This window comes from Vespula vulgaris, chromosome 2 (assembly GCF_905475345.1).
Source record: "Vespula vulgaris chromosome 2, iyVesVulg1.1, whole genome shotgun sequence".
In the NCBI taxonomy this organism is placed as follows: domain Eukaryota; kingdom Metazoa; phylum Arthropoda; class Insecta; order Hymenoptera; family Vespidae; genus Vespula; species Vespula vulgaris.
This window is the reverse complement of record NC_066587.1, coordinates 18,578,539-18,596,297: the sequence shown is the minus strand read 5'-3', so window position 1 is coordinate 18,596,297 and position 17,759 is coordinate 18,578,539. Positions and strand designations below refer to the sequence as shown.

The 17,759-nt window shown below is 31.6% G+C and overlaps 1 protein-coding gene across 7 annotated transcripts in view; it reads left to right on the top strand.

Annotated features, from left to right (window-relative positions):
- Positions 1-17,050, top strand: part of LOC127061724 (tetraspanin-1) — a 29,168-nt gene extending 12,118 nt beyond the window's left edge. For 2 of the 7 annotated variants that reach the window (XM_050989006.1, XM_050989003.1), the window contains exons 2-9: positions 2,844-2,930; positions 4,384-4,482; positions 12,471-12,599; positions 12,707-12,781; positions 13,063-13,170; positions 13,250-13,414; positions 13,508-13,649; positions 13,783-17,050. In XM_050989006.1, coding sequence (XP_050844963.1) covers positions 2,871-2,930; positions 4,384-4,482; positions 12,471-12,599; positions 12,707-12,781; positions 13,063-13,170; positions 13,250-13,414; positions 13,508-13,649; positions 13,783-13,817 — 813 coding nt within the window. In that variant the 5' untranslated portion in view covers positions 2,844-2,870 and the 3' untranslated portion in view covers positions 13,818-17,050. Of the gene's footprint in view, positions 1-2,843; positions 2,931-4,383; positions 4,483-12,470; positions 12,600-12,706; positions 12,782-13,062; positions 13,171-13,249; positions 13,415-13,507; positions 13,682-13,782 lie in introns of all 7 variants that reach the window. The other 5 variants (XR_007780939.1, XM_050989004.1, XM_050989007.1 and 2 more) reach the window with 5 other exon arrangements.
- Positions 17,051-17,759: the final 709 nt, after the last annotated feature.

Here is a 17,759-nt window from a genome sequence, read left to right as displayed (position 1 = left end):
GTCCTATCGGTTCTCTCGTTGAATCATTTAATGAACGTCTAGAAAGTGTACTCATATATCTTTTCTGGATCGCCCGTAATATAAATCCACTTGGTAAATTCATTTTACGATTCTAACTGGATATTACTTGGACACCTGTCTGTCCTTCAACATCAAAATCGTTTTCTACGTTCGTTGCAATCGAATTAGTAGGAATATAAAATATCTTATGAAAGTAAATTGCTCGGGGAGAATAGACCAAAGGAGAATCGTGAATTATCTAGGAGCTCGGTGAAATCCGCGAGATCATGGATATCGTGGCGTTAAATCATTTTCTATTTCTTCCTTTCTTTCTTTCTTTCTTTCTTTCTTTCTTTCTTTCTTTTTTCTTCTTCATTTTCTTTTTCGACAGAAAAAGAGAAAGGGATTTAAATCAATGACTTCTTTCAATTGACCACACGCATACTTTCTTTTTACATTTTTATCCTTTTATTTTTTTTATCTTCGTGCATATACCCCTCGTATGTGAAATTACGTTCGATAACTTGTATAAAACTTCATATTTCTTTAAAGCGTACGAACAGGTTCGAATCAAAAGTCGTGTAGTAGCTTATTGCGTAAACTTTGTTGAAAGTTGCCAAACGTGTTGCAGGGTGACGTTTCGATGCCGCATTTAAAAACGTTATTGCAGATCATATCCCAATTTATAACGTTAACGTATCTTATAGTAACTTATCCTAGTCTTTTGATATTTGCAACGTTCTTGGAAAAAGATTGAAAATGTTCGTATTACCTTTTTAATCGCTTGATAAAAATCGATATAATTATATCGATAGTATTTTCTACCTAGAACATTCTTTCTTCGTAGAACTTCTCTTTCGAAGATTAAACGACGCAATTTATACTCTCGTATTTAACAATCGTTAGTACGAACGTGTCAGATTGATAATCATTTAATAATGGAAATGAAAAAAATGACGTCATGAGATTGCAAATTGAATGCAATTATCAACAGCGAAACGAATGATTTTAATTTCAATATATCTCTTCCATCATAGAAGAGATAATATAACAGCAATAGTCATCGACGCTTCTTAGACTAAGTTTATTACAGGAAACTTATGTCAGATATTCAAGGTCTCAACGTAGCAGCATGCTAAGGCATGCTGTTCGTGCTTTTACGGTGTTCTTATACTCATTTGTATTATCCGATTACTATTAACAACATCACCCTCGCGTACTATTACGTACTTTGGAAATCAATATTTGATTACATTATTGTTTCATCCATTGTGTATCTATGTGTATTCTTATTTCCGTAACCTTTATAATTATTGCTCATCTATTGTCGATACGTTTGATAATTTACTAGCGTTATTATTACTTCAATACACGTTTATGTTATAATAACGCAATAATTTGTAATATTATGTTATTTATTATTTATTATTAACTTATTATGGATAATATTATAATTATAAATTATGAAATAATTATCGCACTGTTTATATATAATATAATATAAATAATATTTATGCATAATATTATAATTATATATATATAATATAATACATAACATTATCTGTAAATAATTTATCTATTATACATAACAATGATTCGTATATATTAAATACGTTTAAACGAGTAAGATGATCAGCTTTGTCTTTCATACAAGATCTTAATCTTCTAGAAATATTTCCCATGATCTAATCATAGATATTTAGCAAATATTTCTCAATGAACTATTGTCTTCGTCTCAGAACGAAAAATAACATCTCACAAGGTACAAAGATAATTTTCGTTCTCTTTTTTTATATATATATATATATATATATATATATATATATATATATATATATATATATAGATGCTTTTATAAACACGTTATTATACGTATTCGAGAAACAACGTCTTCTTTGAAAACCATTGCTAGCAGACAGCCTTCATCAATTTGACCAATTTATTCTTCTTTGTCTCTCGCGCCCATTCTGCATGGAAATCAGAAGTAGAGCTAATTCACTAATAAATACGTCGAAATTTTTTGCACGTTGACGACCAACACCGATATACGTCCAAATATTATAAAAATATTTGCACAATAAATATAGAATTTGTTCACATCAAGAAATCGTATAAAAAAAAAATCGTATTTATATTTTTAATGTATTACGAAAAAAAATAAAATTTAATGAGATTGTTTGAAAAAGATGACAGATACTTTATCGTAAAAACGAATTGGAAAATTTTTAATTCATTATATCACAAATTTCGTTTTTTCTCTTTTTTTTGTTTTTGTTCTTTTTTCTTTGGTTAATTCGATAAAAAACTTTGGTATGATTTCTTATAAATTTTTACGAGTTTTGATAATTTTCACTTGTTCAATGAAATAACAAAGACTGTCAAGTGTGTATTCATTCTTATCGTTATTATATATCAACGAACTTTTTTTATGTTTACAATGTAATTGTTTGTCCAGGTTTGCTTCGTAATCTTTATAAATATATAAGTGAAATTAAAAAAAAAGTGTGAAAGAGAGAGAAAGAGAAAACGTGGGTGTGTAATTTATTAGGTTACTACGTTCTATCCGCTTCGAGAACGCAATAAATAAGTGGCACTTGGATGAAAGCCAAGTTTTCGATAGGCGTTCATCAGGTGCACCTTTTTTATTATAAATATATATATATATATATATATATATATTTACACGAAAGTAAGATTTTAAGGAAAAGATGCTTGTTCAAGTCACTATCTTAAAAAAAAGAATCTCAATCTATAACACTTTTAAAAAGACACGTTTCTCCTCGTAATTGATTAGTTTGTATAAAAAGATATTATATATACATATATCTTTTTTCTTTTTACAGACAAAGTTCTAGAAAACCAAATCAAAAATGGGTTGCGCCTCGCAGTGTGCCAAGTACTTTCTGTGCTTCTTCAACTTCGTATTTTTCGTGAGTATCGCTTCGTTTTCTTTTCTTCTTTTTTTCTCTTCTTTTTTGCACGAAATGCTCGAAATTTATTGCAAAAAGTTTATTTAATCGACTATTGGAAAACCATCGTTTTTCGTTTAAAAAGAAAAAAAGAAAGAAAACGATAAACTTGTACGACTTGTTTGCAACTTTGAGGAAAAAAAAATGTTCCTAATATTTTCTATTCCATTTGATTTGAGTTTATCGAAACGAAAGTTCTAATTAAAATAAAAAGAGGAAAAGCTTACTTCCACCAGAAAGGGAGAAGAAAACTTTTCATTTCCCTTTTAAAATTCCTTTTCTGCGAGAAAACTTTGACGGGGATTGATTCTTCTTTCGTATTACTCGTTCTTCTTCCCTTAGAAAATCAGAAGAAACGTCGTCGTGAACAATCGGTAATTTTAACGGCTTCTCTGTCGATCCTCGACGATAAGAAAAAAGGTACATTTCGCGTAGTTTTCATCCTTCTTGCGGAATAATACGGAAGGAACATATGTCAAACGTCGAGACAAACCCGTCGACGGATATAAAGTATATATCTACAGATATACTTAGAGTATCTTATGTAGAAAAGATGGTAACGATTGATCGATGATAAATCGTGTCTACGAAGAAAGAAAATCGTTTATAGGAAAATGGTAAAATGGTTTTAACTCTCTGTAATTCAATATTTGATACGGGTTTAGACAAAAAATTATATATATATATATATATATATATATATATATATATATATATATATATATAATGAAGCAGTTATACTATTAATTTAAATAAAGAACAAGTTATATTATTATTTATATTAGTACAAGTATATATTATAATAGTATATAGAGAATTTTATACATTAATATATATAAATAATACAATAAAAAAAATATATATAATATCACTGGTATAGTAGTACAATTAATATAATATTATATTAGAGAATATTATAAAATAATATATTATCATATTAATACTAATATGATATAATATATTCATTCTGCAATATAACTGATATATAAAAATTAAAGTAATTAATTTCGTTTCGATGATAAAAAGAAATAAAATTGCAAAAATTTCAAAACTTCAAAATATATCGTTACAATGGGTTAAATCGTTTTCCTCGGTTTCAGTTCAGCGAATAATCGACGTTTATCCTTTACATTTTTTTTCCCCACTCCCTCGAGGAATATTATTTTTCGTAGAATTCTCAATGTGAAAATGTAGCTCGAACAATGAAAGCAAACCAATCCCATGGAGATAGATACTACCGACACGAAAGAGGGGAATCGAAACGGTCGTAAAACCGCACGCGAATTAGGAAGTCCTTTTGCTTCGTGTTATTGTAGAATATCCATAGGAATGCTCGCTTCTCCTTTTCTTCACAAGTGGCCTTGAGCTCCTCGAAGCAGAACGAAATCTTACATCGGGCATGTCTTTTATACAGGTCGCTGGCGGAGCAGCATTGACCGTTGGTATCTGGTTATTCGCCGACAGGAACTCCTTCACGAACCTCATCGCCAAACTCGACCAGTCCGATATTCTGGTAAGAAATTGAAATTTTATTTCAACGGTCTATCGCTATCGAAAGTATTTTTTCTCTTTTCCTTTCGCTTTTTCATTTTCAAAATACTCTCTCGAAGAAACTAGTTCAACGATTTATTTGCATCGATAATTATTTGAAACAGTGGAAATCGTTGACTTTGAATCGGTAATTATCTTAGAAACTAAGTAAAAAAATATTATCAATAAATATACATAAATATACATATAACTCTAATTTACTTGGTTCGGTGATTTATTACAAAAATATAATAAATAAATATAACACCGTTTTAATTTTAATTCGATAATAAATTAAGAGTCGTATGACGGGAATGTAAAAGAAGAGAAAAAAGATATACTAATAATAACGTTGTATAGACGACTACTACTACACTTTGGATACAAAAAATGAAATATGATTCCTCATGGAATATGTGAATCAGATTACTCTTGATGAATCAACACTTTGTAAAAAGAAAAAAAGACAAAAAAAAGGAACAAAAAAGAATCTAGATGATTATTATGATACGCATTAAATAATGACGAAGAAAATGACGACTTTCATAGAAGAGATTCAAAGTGAAGATTTATACCGTACTTTCTTTAACCCGTTATTCCGGCCACCTGTTTGCGTTCATTGTTACAGTCTAGCTATATCTACCTTTCTACCTTCGAGACTTTTGGCGAAATACCAAAACTCCGTTAAGATACTCCAAGAGAATCGATATCTGCTTGGATAAGCTGAAGCTTATACATATTATATGCGCATATGTATTTGGAAAATCGAACGATCATCGATAAAAAGATAAGGGATGAACATAACCCACAGTTTGTTCTTACGTTCGAACCATACTGCAGCAACTCTACGACGTTTTTCTTTAAACGTGCATATTTCCGATATCTTATTAGACTTTTAAATTAGAAAGAGGAAGAAGAAGGAAAAATAAAGAAAAAAGAAATCGTAGAAACGTCAAAACGTTGCTATCGAGCAAACGTAAAATCAAGAATTCGCGACGTCCCTTCATTTTTATCTCGCAAATACAACGAGTCTTGTCACGCTTCTATCATCGATTAAATCTTTATTTCCATAATATATGTACGTAGATGTACGTAACATATCATACGTATAGTTACGTAATTTCTAATACGACAGATTTCAAATAGTATGCTTACCACTTTCATGTCGATAATCGATAACGAAAAAAGAATTTTTTTAATAAATCTACGTGAACAGTTAACTTTGGATTAAAATTTCAAGTAAATCTTCGAAACGGTTTAAAATAAGTTATATATGAGCCGTTTAATGAAAAAGTGGTGTAAGTCAAAAAATAAATAGAAAAAAGGTAGATTAATGAGTAACGAGGAGGGAACGTAGTAAATGTTATGTAAAATGAAGTAATATCGAAGAATATTACATATATTTTATGTAATCCCACTTTGAAGTTATATCTTAAGATAATAATATCGTTTTCACTGGAATATCATGATACCTAGTCATTTCATTCGATATACTTTTCCCTGGACGGTTCTTACTTGTCCAAAACTATCTTAGCGTGACACTAATGGAACTAAAATTATATCATTACCACAGAGAAACGGAATTAGATAGATTAAGGATTCGAGATGTCGCAGTAAACGAAGTAATCGAAACGTTGACATACATGAATTTCGCATAGAATCTTTTTTCTTTTTTTTTTTTCTTTTTCTTATTTCTTTTTTTAATTCGTTTAAAGAAAACGAATTTAAAGTTGGCATTTATCATTTAAAAACAAAAAAAAAAAAGGATAGTACAAGAAGATTATATCGTAATATCTCGTGAACTTTTCATCTGTCCATTCCGTAGAATCGATAACGATGCGGGACCAAGAGAATTTCTTTTCTCGCTTTCGATCGTTCGTTGCAACATTTGCTCCGAAACGACCTTGGAACTTTCGAGGATGAAATCATGACAAAGTAGATACATATGTACACACATACACAATGTGATACACAACGCGATAAATGTGCATGTATCTATGTATTATATATGCCGCACGTAGTTTTGTTCGAAAGATGAGATTAACTCACTGTACCGGTGAGGGTCTGGCAAACATGAATGTAACGCAATTTGTCCGATTATCACAACCAGTCATTCTAAGAAACCGAAGGAAAGACAGCACCTGGGTTTGTGTTGTCTTGTCTTGTGTGCTCCTCTCGAAACGAAAAATACCGGTTCGCAAACGAGTTTCGCTATCTTACACCTTTTTGGCGTGAGAAGTGGAAGGAGGTGAAGATGGAGGAGGAGGAGGAGGAGGAAGAGAGTGTTTATAAAGAATCTTGAGGGATTTTTAAATCGAGAAAGTATATCAAAAGCATCTTCATAGATTTTGTTCGTTCTTTCACCAAATACGTTTCTATTATTATCTCGTAAGAAAGTCTACACTTTTCTAAGCAAGCAATAGAAGAATAGTTAAAAAATGAATCGTATAAGTAAAAGTAACGTGAAACTTTCCCTTTCAAGAATCCATATGAAGCTCTTTTAATCCGAACATGATAATAATGGAAAAATTGTAAAAGAATTTTTATTCGTTCTCCATCTTCCTCCGCTTCTTAAGTGATCGTTTCTTCAAAGTAAATTTGTCAAAATTGTCCACGTGCGTGTGTAAGAGAGATGAAAGAAAAAAGAAGAGCTTTTGAGATAGCCGGTTATCATTAATACAAAGTTCCAAGTTTGTATAGAGAGAGAAAAGTAGGTCGTTTTGTTAGCTCTTTCCTTCCACTCCTCTCCCCTTCTTAAGAAGGTTACAAGTGTTAAGGGTACAGCCAGACAGATACAAAGAGGGAGAGAGAAAGAGAGACGCGTGATTCATTAACGTCATTTTGTGAAACGAGCGAAAGAGTACATCTAATTAGCATATTCTGTATTAAGTCAATTTGAAGGAAAATATTAAGGTCGTATACGTGCCGAGACTCTTACCGTTACGATTTCTAGCTAACACGATACGTTAAGATGGCGTAGGGTTAGACGACAACGACGACGACGTTTAACGAGGTCCTTTTCTGTGCAAACTCTAGAGACAAAGAGAAAGAGAGAGAATAAAAAAAGGAACTTGCACTTATGACTGACCTAATTTTATATTGAAACAATAGCACGAGTAGTCACTTTTTTAATATTTTATGAGAATCGCAAGTCAAATATCTTGTTTTACGTATTATCTTTATAATCTTATTATGCAATACGTTAAATTAGGTAAATGTATCAGGGGATTATCTTTTAATTATAAAGTAAAAGTAGAAATAAACGAGTATATTATAGATATAAACGAATATGCTATAAGTAATAATAAATGTAGACGTACGTATAAATATTATTATATAAATATACACGAGTATATCATATATATTCGTAGAGGCATACATTTCTAATTGATCGTCTGATCGTTTTCAATTTATAAGTGAAAGTACGAAACGAGTATCATACACACACACACATATTAATTATTTCTAATCAACTTGTTTTTATATCTTTGAATTTTAGAAAACGCTTCATAATACGCGACCTTCGTAAATACTTGCACGATTTATCTCGACTTACACTATAATACTGTTAGAGAAGTGAGAGGGTATTACACGCACGAAGTGATGACTGTAATTTAATCATTCCCGTGGTCATCTAGTATAACATCACGAGAGCAACGAGAATAATTAAAAGGCTACTACTTTTCCAACGTCGAGAAGATCCCAAGTGAACGAATAAAAAAATAACTCACGTGTATCTAATTTACTTATCTGATAAGAAAAGTGCTGCGAAGAAGAACGTATGTTTTTATACGTACGTATGTATTCTACGAATAAGAAAAAAAGAGGAAAGAAAGAAAGGAAAGGAAACAAAAATTAATTTTCGCAATACCTAACAATGAAATTATGTTTCGTGTTATATCTTTCGTTACGGAGAAAACATCGAAGTTGTAATCTGTAAAAAAGGGGATAAAAGAATGAATGTTCGAGCGGTGTTTAATCGTGTGGAATCTAATATCTAATATCCTTAGTTTAGAGATCGGAGGGTCACACGCGAATCGCCGGATATCCGTCACGCCGTGACGCGCCCAATGGCGTTTGCGTCGCGTGTCTAGTTAGAATACTTTGAGAAGATTAAAAAGAAAAAAAAAAGAAAGAAGAAGAAAAGGAAGAAAGGATCTACGAAATTTCCATTTGAGATTTTAGTGATTTTAATCTATATGTGTTTTATGCTACATAAGATAAATGCTAATTGTCAGGAAGAATATATATATGTATATATGTATATTATACGTGAGGATATATCGTGGATAGTAGAATGAATTTTTATTCGAAAAACTTATGCAAAATTATCCAAACTCAATTATCTGAACGCCGATAAATATTAATAGAAGTTGCTTGAAATTCTTTGTTGTCGTATCTATATATCTATAATCAAAAATTAATAAGGAACGATAAAATGATAAAGCTAAGAATAAGGAATAATTTTCAAAGAACGTAAACAGAATTAATTAAATGCATCGACGATAAATTTGATTAGAAGTTTATTGAAACGTTGCTATACGTGAAAAATGAAAAATGAACAGAGATAAATAAAATAAATCGACGAAGAGCAGAAATAATTTTCGAGGAACGTATCAATAAAATTGACTGTGAACGTGTTGATAATAAATACCAATAAAAATTTCTTGAAAATTCTCTGGGCGTGCGTGCATCCATAAACCTACACACATAAGGAATTTCAAAGATGAAGTTAAAAATGGAAAAAAAATATATATATACATATAAAATATACAAGTGAATAAACGAAGTAAAGAAAAATGTTTTTTCTTTCCTCTCGCGTATTTTTATGAAAATGTTATTTCTCTTTTCACCCTTTGGCATAATGTGTTAAAGTGTAACCTATGTACACACACACATATACATACCTGTATATATACATGGTATATACAAAATGAATGATGCACCAAGCATAATATATACGTCGCGTTTCACAAAGTAGAACGCGTCTTTGTTTCGTACGACATTCCGTCGTTCGTACGGCACGTCGTAGAATTGGAAGAAGCGCATTATGCATCTGGGAATTGGGAGCATTGCGTTCCTGCATTAGAGTTTTTCGCATGTCTTCTTATCCGTCGTCGTAGTCGTCGTCGTCGTCGTCGTCGTCGTACCGTACTGTCGTATAAACGAACTCCATTTCCATGTGTATATGTACGTATATATGTATTTTGGTATACACCCTACGTAGAGATATACACGTGTATCTATACTCATGTTTTAACTCGGTTGAATGTGTGTGTGTGTCAGTGTTGGAAGCATCTGCTAGCACTTTTTTTTACGTAACAACTCCTCTTTCCGGTTTTCCTGAGAAGATTCGTATGTATTTACCTATATAGTATGCGTGTGTGTTTGTGTGTGTCTATATATATGTATGTATATATATATATATATAGGAGAAGAGAGAGAGAGAGAGAGAGAGAGAGAAAGAAAGGGAGAAAGGGAGGGAAGGAGAAGATAACAAGAAATTGTAAAAGTCATTGTTCGTGACATCCACATTCGTGCAAAAGTTTTCCTATCGGCGGACAGAACGTTGTCATTTATGCATTAAGGAAATAATAACAGAAAAAAGGAATATAATAATAAAGAAAAAAGGAATATATGGTGTTTAACGAAAACGCGAATGATGTACCGACTAAGTACGTTAAACCGAGTTCATAATTGAACGATCGTTTCCCAGGTCAAAGGTTAATTGGACATTCGGTTGAAAATGAACTTTATCAACGGAATACCGAGAGATCACGTAGAGTTAGCTCCATCGAGAGAGTTTATTCGCAACACGAACGACGCAACGGGTGGGATGTGGATGGGTGAATAAAAATGGTGACTAAAAGAGACGACGAGCGAGAGAGAGTCCTCGTAATTATCGGTACTTCGAAGTTGATGAGATGATTGGTTGTCACATTAAAACGATGCGTGGGAGGATCAGAGTGCCCCTGCACCGGGGATCGCAACATAGATACACCGGGGCCAAAGCCCTCCATCGAGCTTTTATTTTCTTTTTTTTTCTCTTTTTTATTTACTTATTTATTTATTTATGTATTAAATCCGCGACAATGCTGCTTTCGATATTTGACTCGGTTGCACCTTCCAATGTGTTCTGTTTTTTTTTTATTTTTATTTTTATTTTTAGATACATTTGTAAAGAAGTAATAGAACACTTTCAACGTGTTTAGACGATACGTGTAAATAGATCCAGATTCTCGTAACTAATCTAAATAAAAAGTTTTGCGTAAGATGGTCTACTTGTTTAAACCAGACGTCAGTGTGTGAAGATTCGTTCTAATGCAATTAAAAGTGGCGTATAATGAAAGCACTTAATCGCACGTTCCATTTTGAAGAACGATGTTCCCCGTCCAAGCGCGTTTTCTTTTATACGCGGTGTTAAGATGCATTTTCAATGTGACGTATTGCGTATGTATATATGTATATATGTACATAGGTAAGTATGTATGTACCTACATATGTACTTAAGTAGAAAGTGCCGATGTGAATTTTTGTACCTTTTTTGCCATTCGTAGAGTCGAAAGATACTCTGGTAAAGTGTTTTCCTTTGAAAAGAACGTGTCGTTAGTACTCAACGCATTGCGACGAGGACTCATGTCATCCAAAATAGATGCCTACATGCACATACATAGGTATACATATGTTACGTCATATTCTTGACGACTACGTAGCAATCACGTCTCCGTCTCACCTTCATTATCGCCGAGAGAGATGCATCCCGGGGTGCACCTATTCATCGTGTACGCGTAATTAGAAAAGCGTTGACGAGATTAGACTATACTTCCGTGCTCCTCTTCATTCTTTTTTTTTTTTTACTCTTTTGCAATAGCCATGTCACGGCACGTGATTATGAAACTTCGTTCATCCCCGTGTCTCATTTCGAAGGATAAGGATGATGGATTGAAGATTTTTTTTTGCGTACAATAATAGACGTATCGATAAATTTGACCTAAACATAATTCCAATTTAATCGTAGTTGGTTGCAAAATCACGTTGAAAACGAATTTAATGCAGACTCGGTTGATCCTTTCACTCGGTGTCCTGAATAATGTAGTATCGCGATAACGGATAATTTCAAATATTGACACCTTTTTTCGGTGCTCATTTCAATGTTAAATGAAAGCTACCCAAAAATTCTCCGACAGGTGTTCATTTTCTTTTTTGTTCAGGACAATTATACGAGGCAACGAAGTTGATAAATATATAGCTAAAGAGAAGAAGGCTCCTCTTATACGTTGTTGTCTCGTCGGTGCTGGAATATGTAAATTTTATAGATACCCTTGAAGAAATAACGGCGAGGTATGCTATTACTTATTTTGATACGAGCTTGCTACTCCTGCTGCTGCTACTTCTACTGCTGCTGCTGTTGCTGTTGCTGCTGATGCCCCATTATATGGAATAGATGAAAAAAATTATTCGCAAGCTACGCAGACAGATTCCTGAGAGTAAATTTGTTATACCGAGCAACCGAAGGAGTGTGAGCCCAAGATACAATATTTAACGTTCACATGCTGTTGGATGAAATGTGTCTTATATATCGTTCGCATAAAGGAGGGACTATGTCGTCTATGTCTGCTGTTGCTGCTGTTGCTTCGTGAAACTCGATAGGGATCACATATGACAGGGACAGTTCGTACATAGCGACCTTATAAGTGTTCTCTAAGTGCCATTTGTGAAACCATTATGTCATCCTCTCTTACATACGCATCAAGTGCGCTGTCGTAATGACGACAATACTTTATTCGTAAATGTTTTGCAATAAGAAAAGGAAAATCGACAAAATATATTTGGAACTTTAAAAAAATATCGTTCAATGATTTTGGATAGACTCGAGTACCGGAAAATATTATTACATACGTATTATATTTGTTATTAATCAAATTGTATCGATGGATCGAGATGAAAGAACCATTTATTTTTTTGTTACAGACCAAAACGGATACCGATGTCATAAAAATGATGTCTTACATCCTGATCATTGCCGGTGCCCTCACGTTCATCGTTAGCTTTTTGGGATATTGCGGAGCAATGTTCGAATCTAGATGTCTCCTCTGTGTCGTAAGTCCGTAATGCATAATTCGATTGAAATAATACGTATTATATTGTATATTTAGATAATTCGTTGAGATGCCGATAATAAGAGAAATATCTTTCTCTGATTGCAGTACGGCGTCCTTCTTTTATTGGTTTTGGTTCTGGAATGTGTGGTGGTTGGCCTTGCGTTTGGACTAAAAGGAGACGTGCGTATATATGTATATGGAAAACTTCCACGATAGAAAACAGTTATATTTGCTTAAAGCGATTCCGATGTTGGACAGTTTGTAGAGTCGTGAAAGTTCTTTGTAGAGATGTGCTCTCTATTTTGAATATCGTTCTCTTTAAAATTCATTGAATCGATGAAATTTAAAAAATGTTAAAAATTATTGAACATTGTTGTTCATTTTATACGATAGAATAGTTTATCGCAATGATAATGTATGTAGCGACGATTATTAACGCCGAGATATAACACAATGTGTAGGCGGAAAAGGGTACACAAAGCTTCCTGAAGTCAACGATCAAGTATTACGCAGCTAGCGTGGACCAGACCGAAACCGTGACAGTCGCATGGGATGGCATTATGACCCAGGTATTTGTTTTCTCATTTAGATCGCAAAGTGGAATGACTATCGTCCAAAACGAATATTATTTATTCGATCGTTTTGCAGCTCCATTGTTGCGGTGTTGAAAGTTATTTGGATTTTCACGAAAGCACAAATTGGACGAAGACCAACAAAGTGGTCCCGGAATCTTGTTGCATAAAAGAGAACGGCGAGCTGAAAGATCGCTCGTGTCCTCTCAATCCTACGTCATCGAACTCTTATTATCAAACGGTAAACGGAATAACACCGCATTGAATAAATGTTGACAATTAGATTTTATCTGTGTGACGAGTAAATGCAAGAAAAGAAATATCGTTCTTTCAGGGTTGTTACAAAGCGATAATAACCGCGGTAGAAGAAAACGCCGCAATAGTTATAGGAGTTGCAGCTGGTTTAGCCTTGGTCGAAATCCTGGTTATTATATTGGCCCTATACCTGGCATGTATCTACTGGCGTCCGCAACATGGTAGGCTCGATGTTTAACTTCAATTTTTAATCGTTAGTATTAACGAACTTGATGTTCGTTGAACGACATCGGCCATGCGGAAGTGCAGTTCTATCGATTGCCGGTAAAACGTGATCACTTTAACGCTTTGCAGTTTATCGATGCGTAGAACCGTCTGGCAAGGAGTAACTTCGGCAGCAGAACGTTAAGCTTTCCTTTTTCCTTTGAGGAGCTCATGATTGCCTCCTGTGTATATACATGGCTTTTGTTTCCCATGCGGTGGTAATACAATTCTACCATCGACTACCATCGTGTTACATCTTGCACCGCTGTGTTGCAATGTGCATCGAATATATTTAATGCAACGAAAATTCTCCGACGATCGCATGACGAGATGTATATTTGCTACATTGGTTATTTCAATGTGGGAGAATATTGAATATGATATATTTCTATCATTATACCTGTATGCCAAATTAATCGCGCGACTTTCTCCATAAAAATCGTTTATGCATTCTCTATGGAATATCCATAAATGATTTCAATATTTTTACACGAGTAAAAATCTCTCTCTCTCTTTCTCTCTTTCTCTCTCTCTCTCTCTCTCTCTCTCTCTCTCTCTCTATTATTCACGATAGGCAATATACTCCATACAGTTACTACTCCATTCTATACGTGATATTATTCGTCGAGAGATTTTTGTGAATTAAAAAACAATTTATACAAATTTTTTCTATAACTCCTTTTCAAGAACATTAGATGCTTTGAGCGCCAACGTAGAGAACCTAAGTATTACGCGATTATTTTATATGTATTTTTTTAAATAAATAATATACTTTTATATATAAAATGTCAAAGAGAAATAATCTTAAATTGATACGTGACCATCCATTTTTGCATGAACCACTTTTACAATAAAAAAAAGCATTGCAACGATATTCCTTAAATATATTTTTATGATACACGTGGGTATAATATGATTAATAAATTGATGCCGCTATGTTATTATGTTGTGCATCATAAATTAACAGTTAACAAAATTGCTCTGTGATTTTATATATAGAGTTTAATGCGGTAGTAAACATTTACAGAAAACAAACATTCTTTTAGCTTGCGTAGATGTATCATCAAGACAAGCCTGGTGAGAGAAGTGGTGAGATGGGGATGTGATGGTTTGGTGAAATTTGGTTTCAAGTAAGAAGTGGTGAAGATATTGATTAAACAATTGACTTCTTTCCATGCCTCTTCTCTAAACAATGCCGAATCTGTTGCCAATTTTCTAATTCTTACATCATTTTTCTATGTATATTTTTCTTAAGGCATGATATAGCTTTGCTTCATATCTTTGCATGATCATGCTATAATCAACTATACCAAAGTGGTGATAGAGGCCTGATTGCATTGAGAAAATAATTAGACGAATGACTATTTCCTTTCATGTGCTTAGTCACATTTAATGATAATTATGCCAATTAAGAAATCATGCAATCATGCCTTCGGTTTCAGTTATGGTTCAAATGTAATTTAGTATTTTTCATTTGATATGTATTTGATATTTCTTAGCACAAATTACCAAGTAACTACGTATGTATAATATCTGATTAAATAATTCTTATAATAGATAATTATTGCAAAGAAAATAACATTTCATTAATTGTGCATATGTTTAGATATTCACAATATAGTTTATATATTTTATTATTCACGATCTTTCTTTTCAAAGTAAAATATCGTTTTTTATCAGAGATTATGCTTAAATATAGCGAATACATATAAATGCTAAACGACGTATTAAATACAATATAGAGGATACATGAAAAAGAAATATGTACATATATATTCTTTTTGAAATTATTATTATTATAGTAGGTAATAGTTTTAATTGTATTAAGAAAATAACAAAAGTTACTGCCTATTTTTCTATCTATTAAAATGTTACATGATAATTCAACCAAAGTGATCAATTTCAGCCGTTCAGATATATCTATTTCAAAAATGAATATAGTCTATACTTTTTGTATTGATAATTTGTGCTAGTATATCCGTATTATTTTAACCATATTATATAAATTATATGTATGTATACTATAAAAAGTTATAAATACATAAAGGGATCAGTGGAAAAAAAAGGAATCATAAGTTAAATTATTAAGACAAATGCACACTTTGATTTGTAATAATCTAACAAAAATTTGTGCGAATTTACGTAAATATTATAATTAATTATAATTCAGTTTTTTGTTATATTCATGATTTCAATGGCATGTTAATGTATTTTATAAAATGAGTATACGTACATAAAATTATGATACTAAGTCAACATAAATCTTTCAAAAAATGCACTTTCTACATACTAATAATAGTTCATACCGCACACTCTAAGCATTTTCGTTTCCAGTGTTAACTTGTTGGTGCTGCTGCTGACGAGGCATTAAGGGCATGGAACTGTTGAGTAGTGCCTCCTAGCATACGCACGTTGAGCCATTAGAAGTCCTGTGCCTTGCTTGCTTGAAACGTTAGGTGCTAGCCAGATTTAGGCTAGTCTAAACGTCGGCTGACAGAAATGAATCCTGATTGTAGAATGACCACAGATATTTGTCAAATCATACTTAACAGTGATGTAGGAAGTTGATTATAATATATTCGTTTTTTAAAGTTTTTTTTCATAATGCAAGAAAAAAAAGTAAAACATCAAATGTTAGATTTTATAAATTCTAGTAAATTTGTTTCAAAGATCAATTGTGAAGTATAAAATATTATATTATTTCTGAAAATACTACTTATAAAAAATCAATGTGTATATATATATATATATATATATATATATATATATATATATATATATATATACACATACATATATATACATATATTTTTCTTTTTTATTGAAAAACTCCTATATTACTGTATATTATTATCATTTTATGATATGTTGTTAATTGTTTAATAATTATTAGTATACAAACATTTAAAATCATTTATCAAGAAATATAATATAATAATGCGATCATAGCAATATACTTTTAATTCTGTATTCTATTTGTGCTATTGATATATCAGTATGCACACATATTTAAAGATATAAAATTTTTTATCATTTGTCCTGATGCAGAATATTATTGGATTATGTTGTTTCTAAAGAGAAGAAAAAAAAACAATTTATATGAAGATTTTAAGTGTATGTATCTAAAACGTGTAGCCTTTATTATGTTGCTTTGCCTATTTTGAGATTATTTCAAATGTTCATGTATTGAAAAAAATGTTTAAGTGTACAGTAGCCAGTTCATTGCATTTAGGCAGGTCTTTTCATTTCATCCGTACTAATTTTTCATCGCTAACAATTTGAACACGTTTCCGAAAAAAAAAAAAAAATAGTATCAAAAAGTTATTGAAAACATTATAATCTATCTATGTAGTGCTTATATCTCTATACCTCCTGCCAAACTTCCATAAAAAATAAATATATAAATAAATAAATAAATGTACATCTTATCTGAAGGTAAGCACCAAGAAAAATAAAAAGAAAGGAGATTATAGATACACTTATGTGGAAACAATTTATAAATATTACTATTCACATTAACTTCAAGAAAAGTATAGGCATACTTTGATGTATTTAAAAGTGTGTATGCTTACTTCAGAAGTATTTACAAATTTATATAATTACAGGGCAATGATCTGTATTCAATTAGTGAATAGTAGTACCTGGTAGAAACATTAGAGAATAGATATATAATATTTGATTGATTTTATTATACATCTCATTTAATTCTAATATCTTTGACAAAAGTAAGTTACTAATGTTCTTAAAAAAGAAATAAGAACAATATGCGATCTTCTTTTTATACTTAATATTAGAACCTTCCTTTTATGTTTTAAATATATATATATATATATATATATATATATATATATATACATATATATTTTAAATATATAATATATATATATATCCTATATATTTAACAAAATTACTTGCAAAGAAGATATTTTGAATTTCTTGATAAAAAATATTGAGTATAATAGGAGGACTATTTTTATGTTGATAGTATAAATCGTATTATTTAGTATACAGCTTTTGTTTTTATAATGTATAGCTGATTTAAATAATTGAAAACACACATTTCCTGC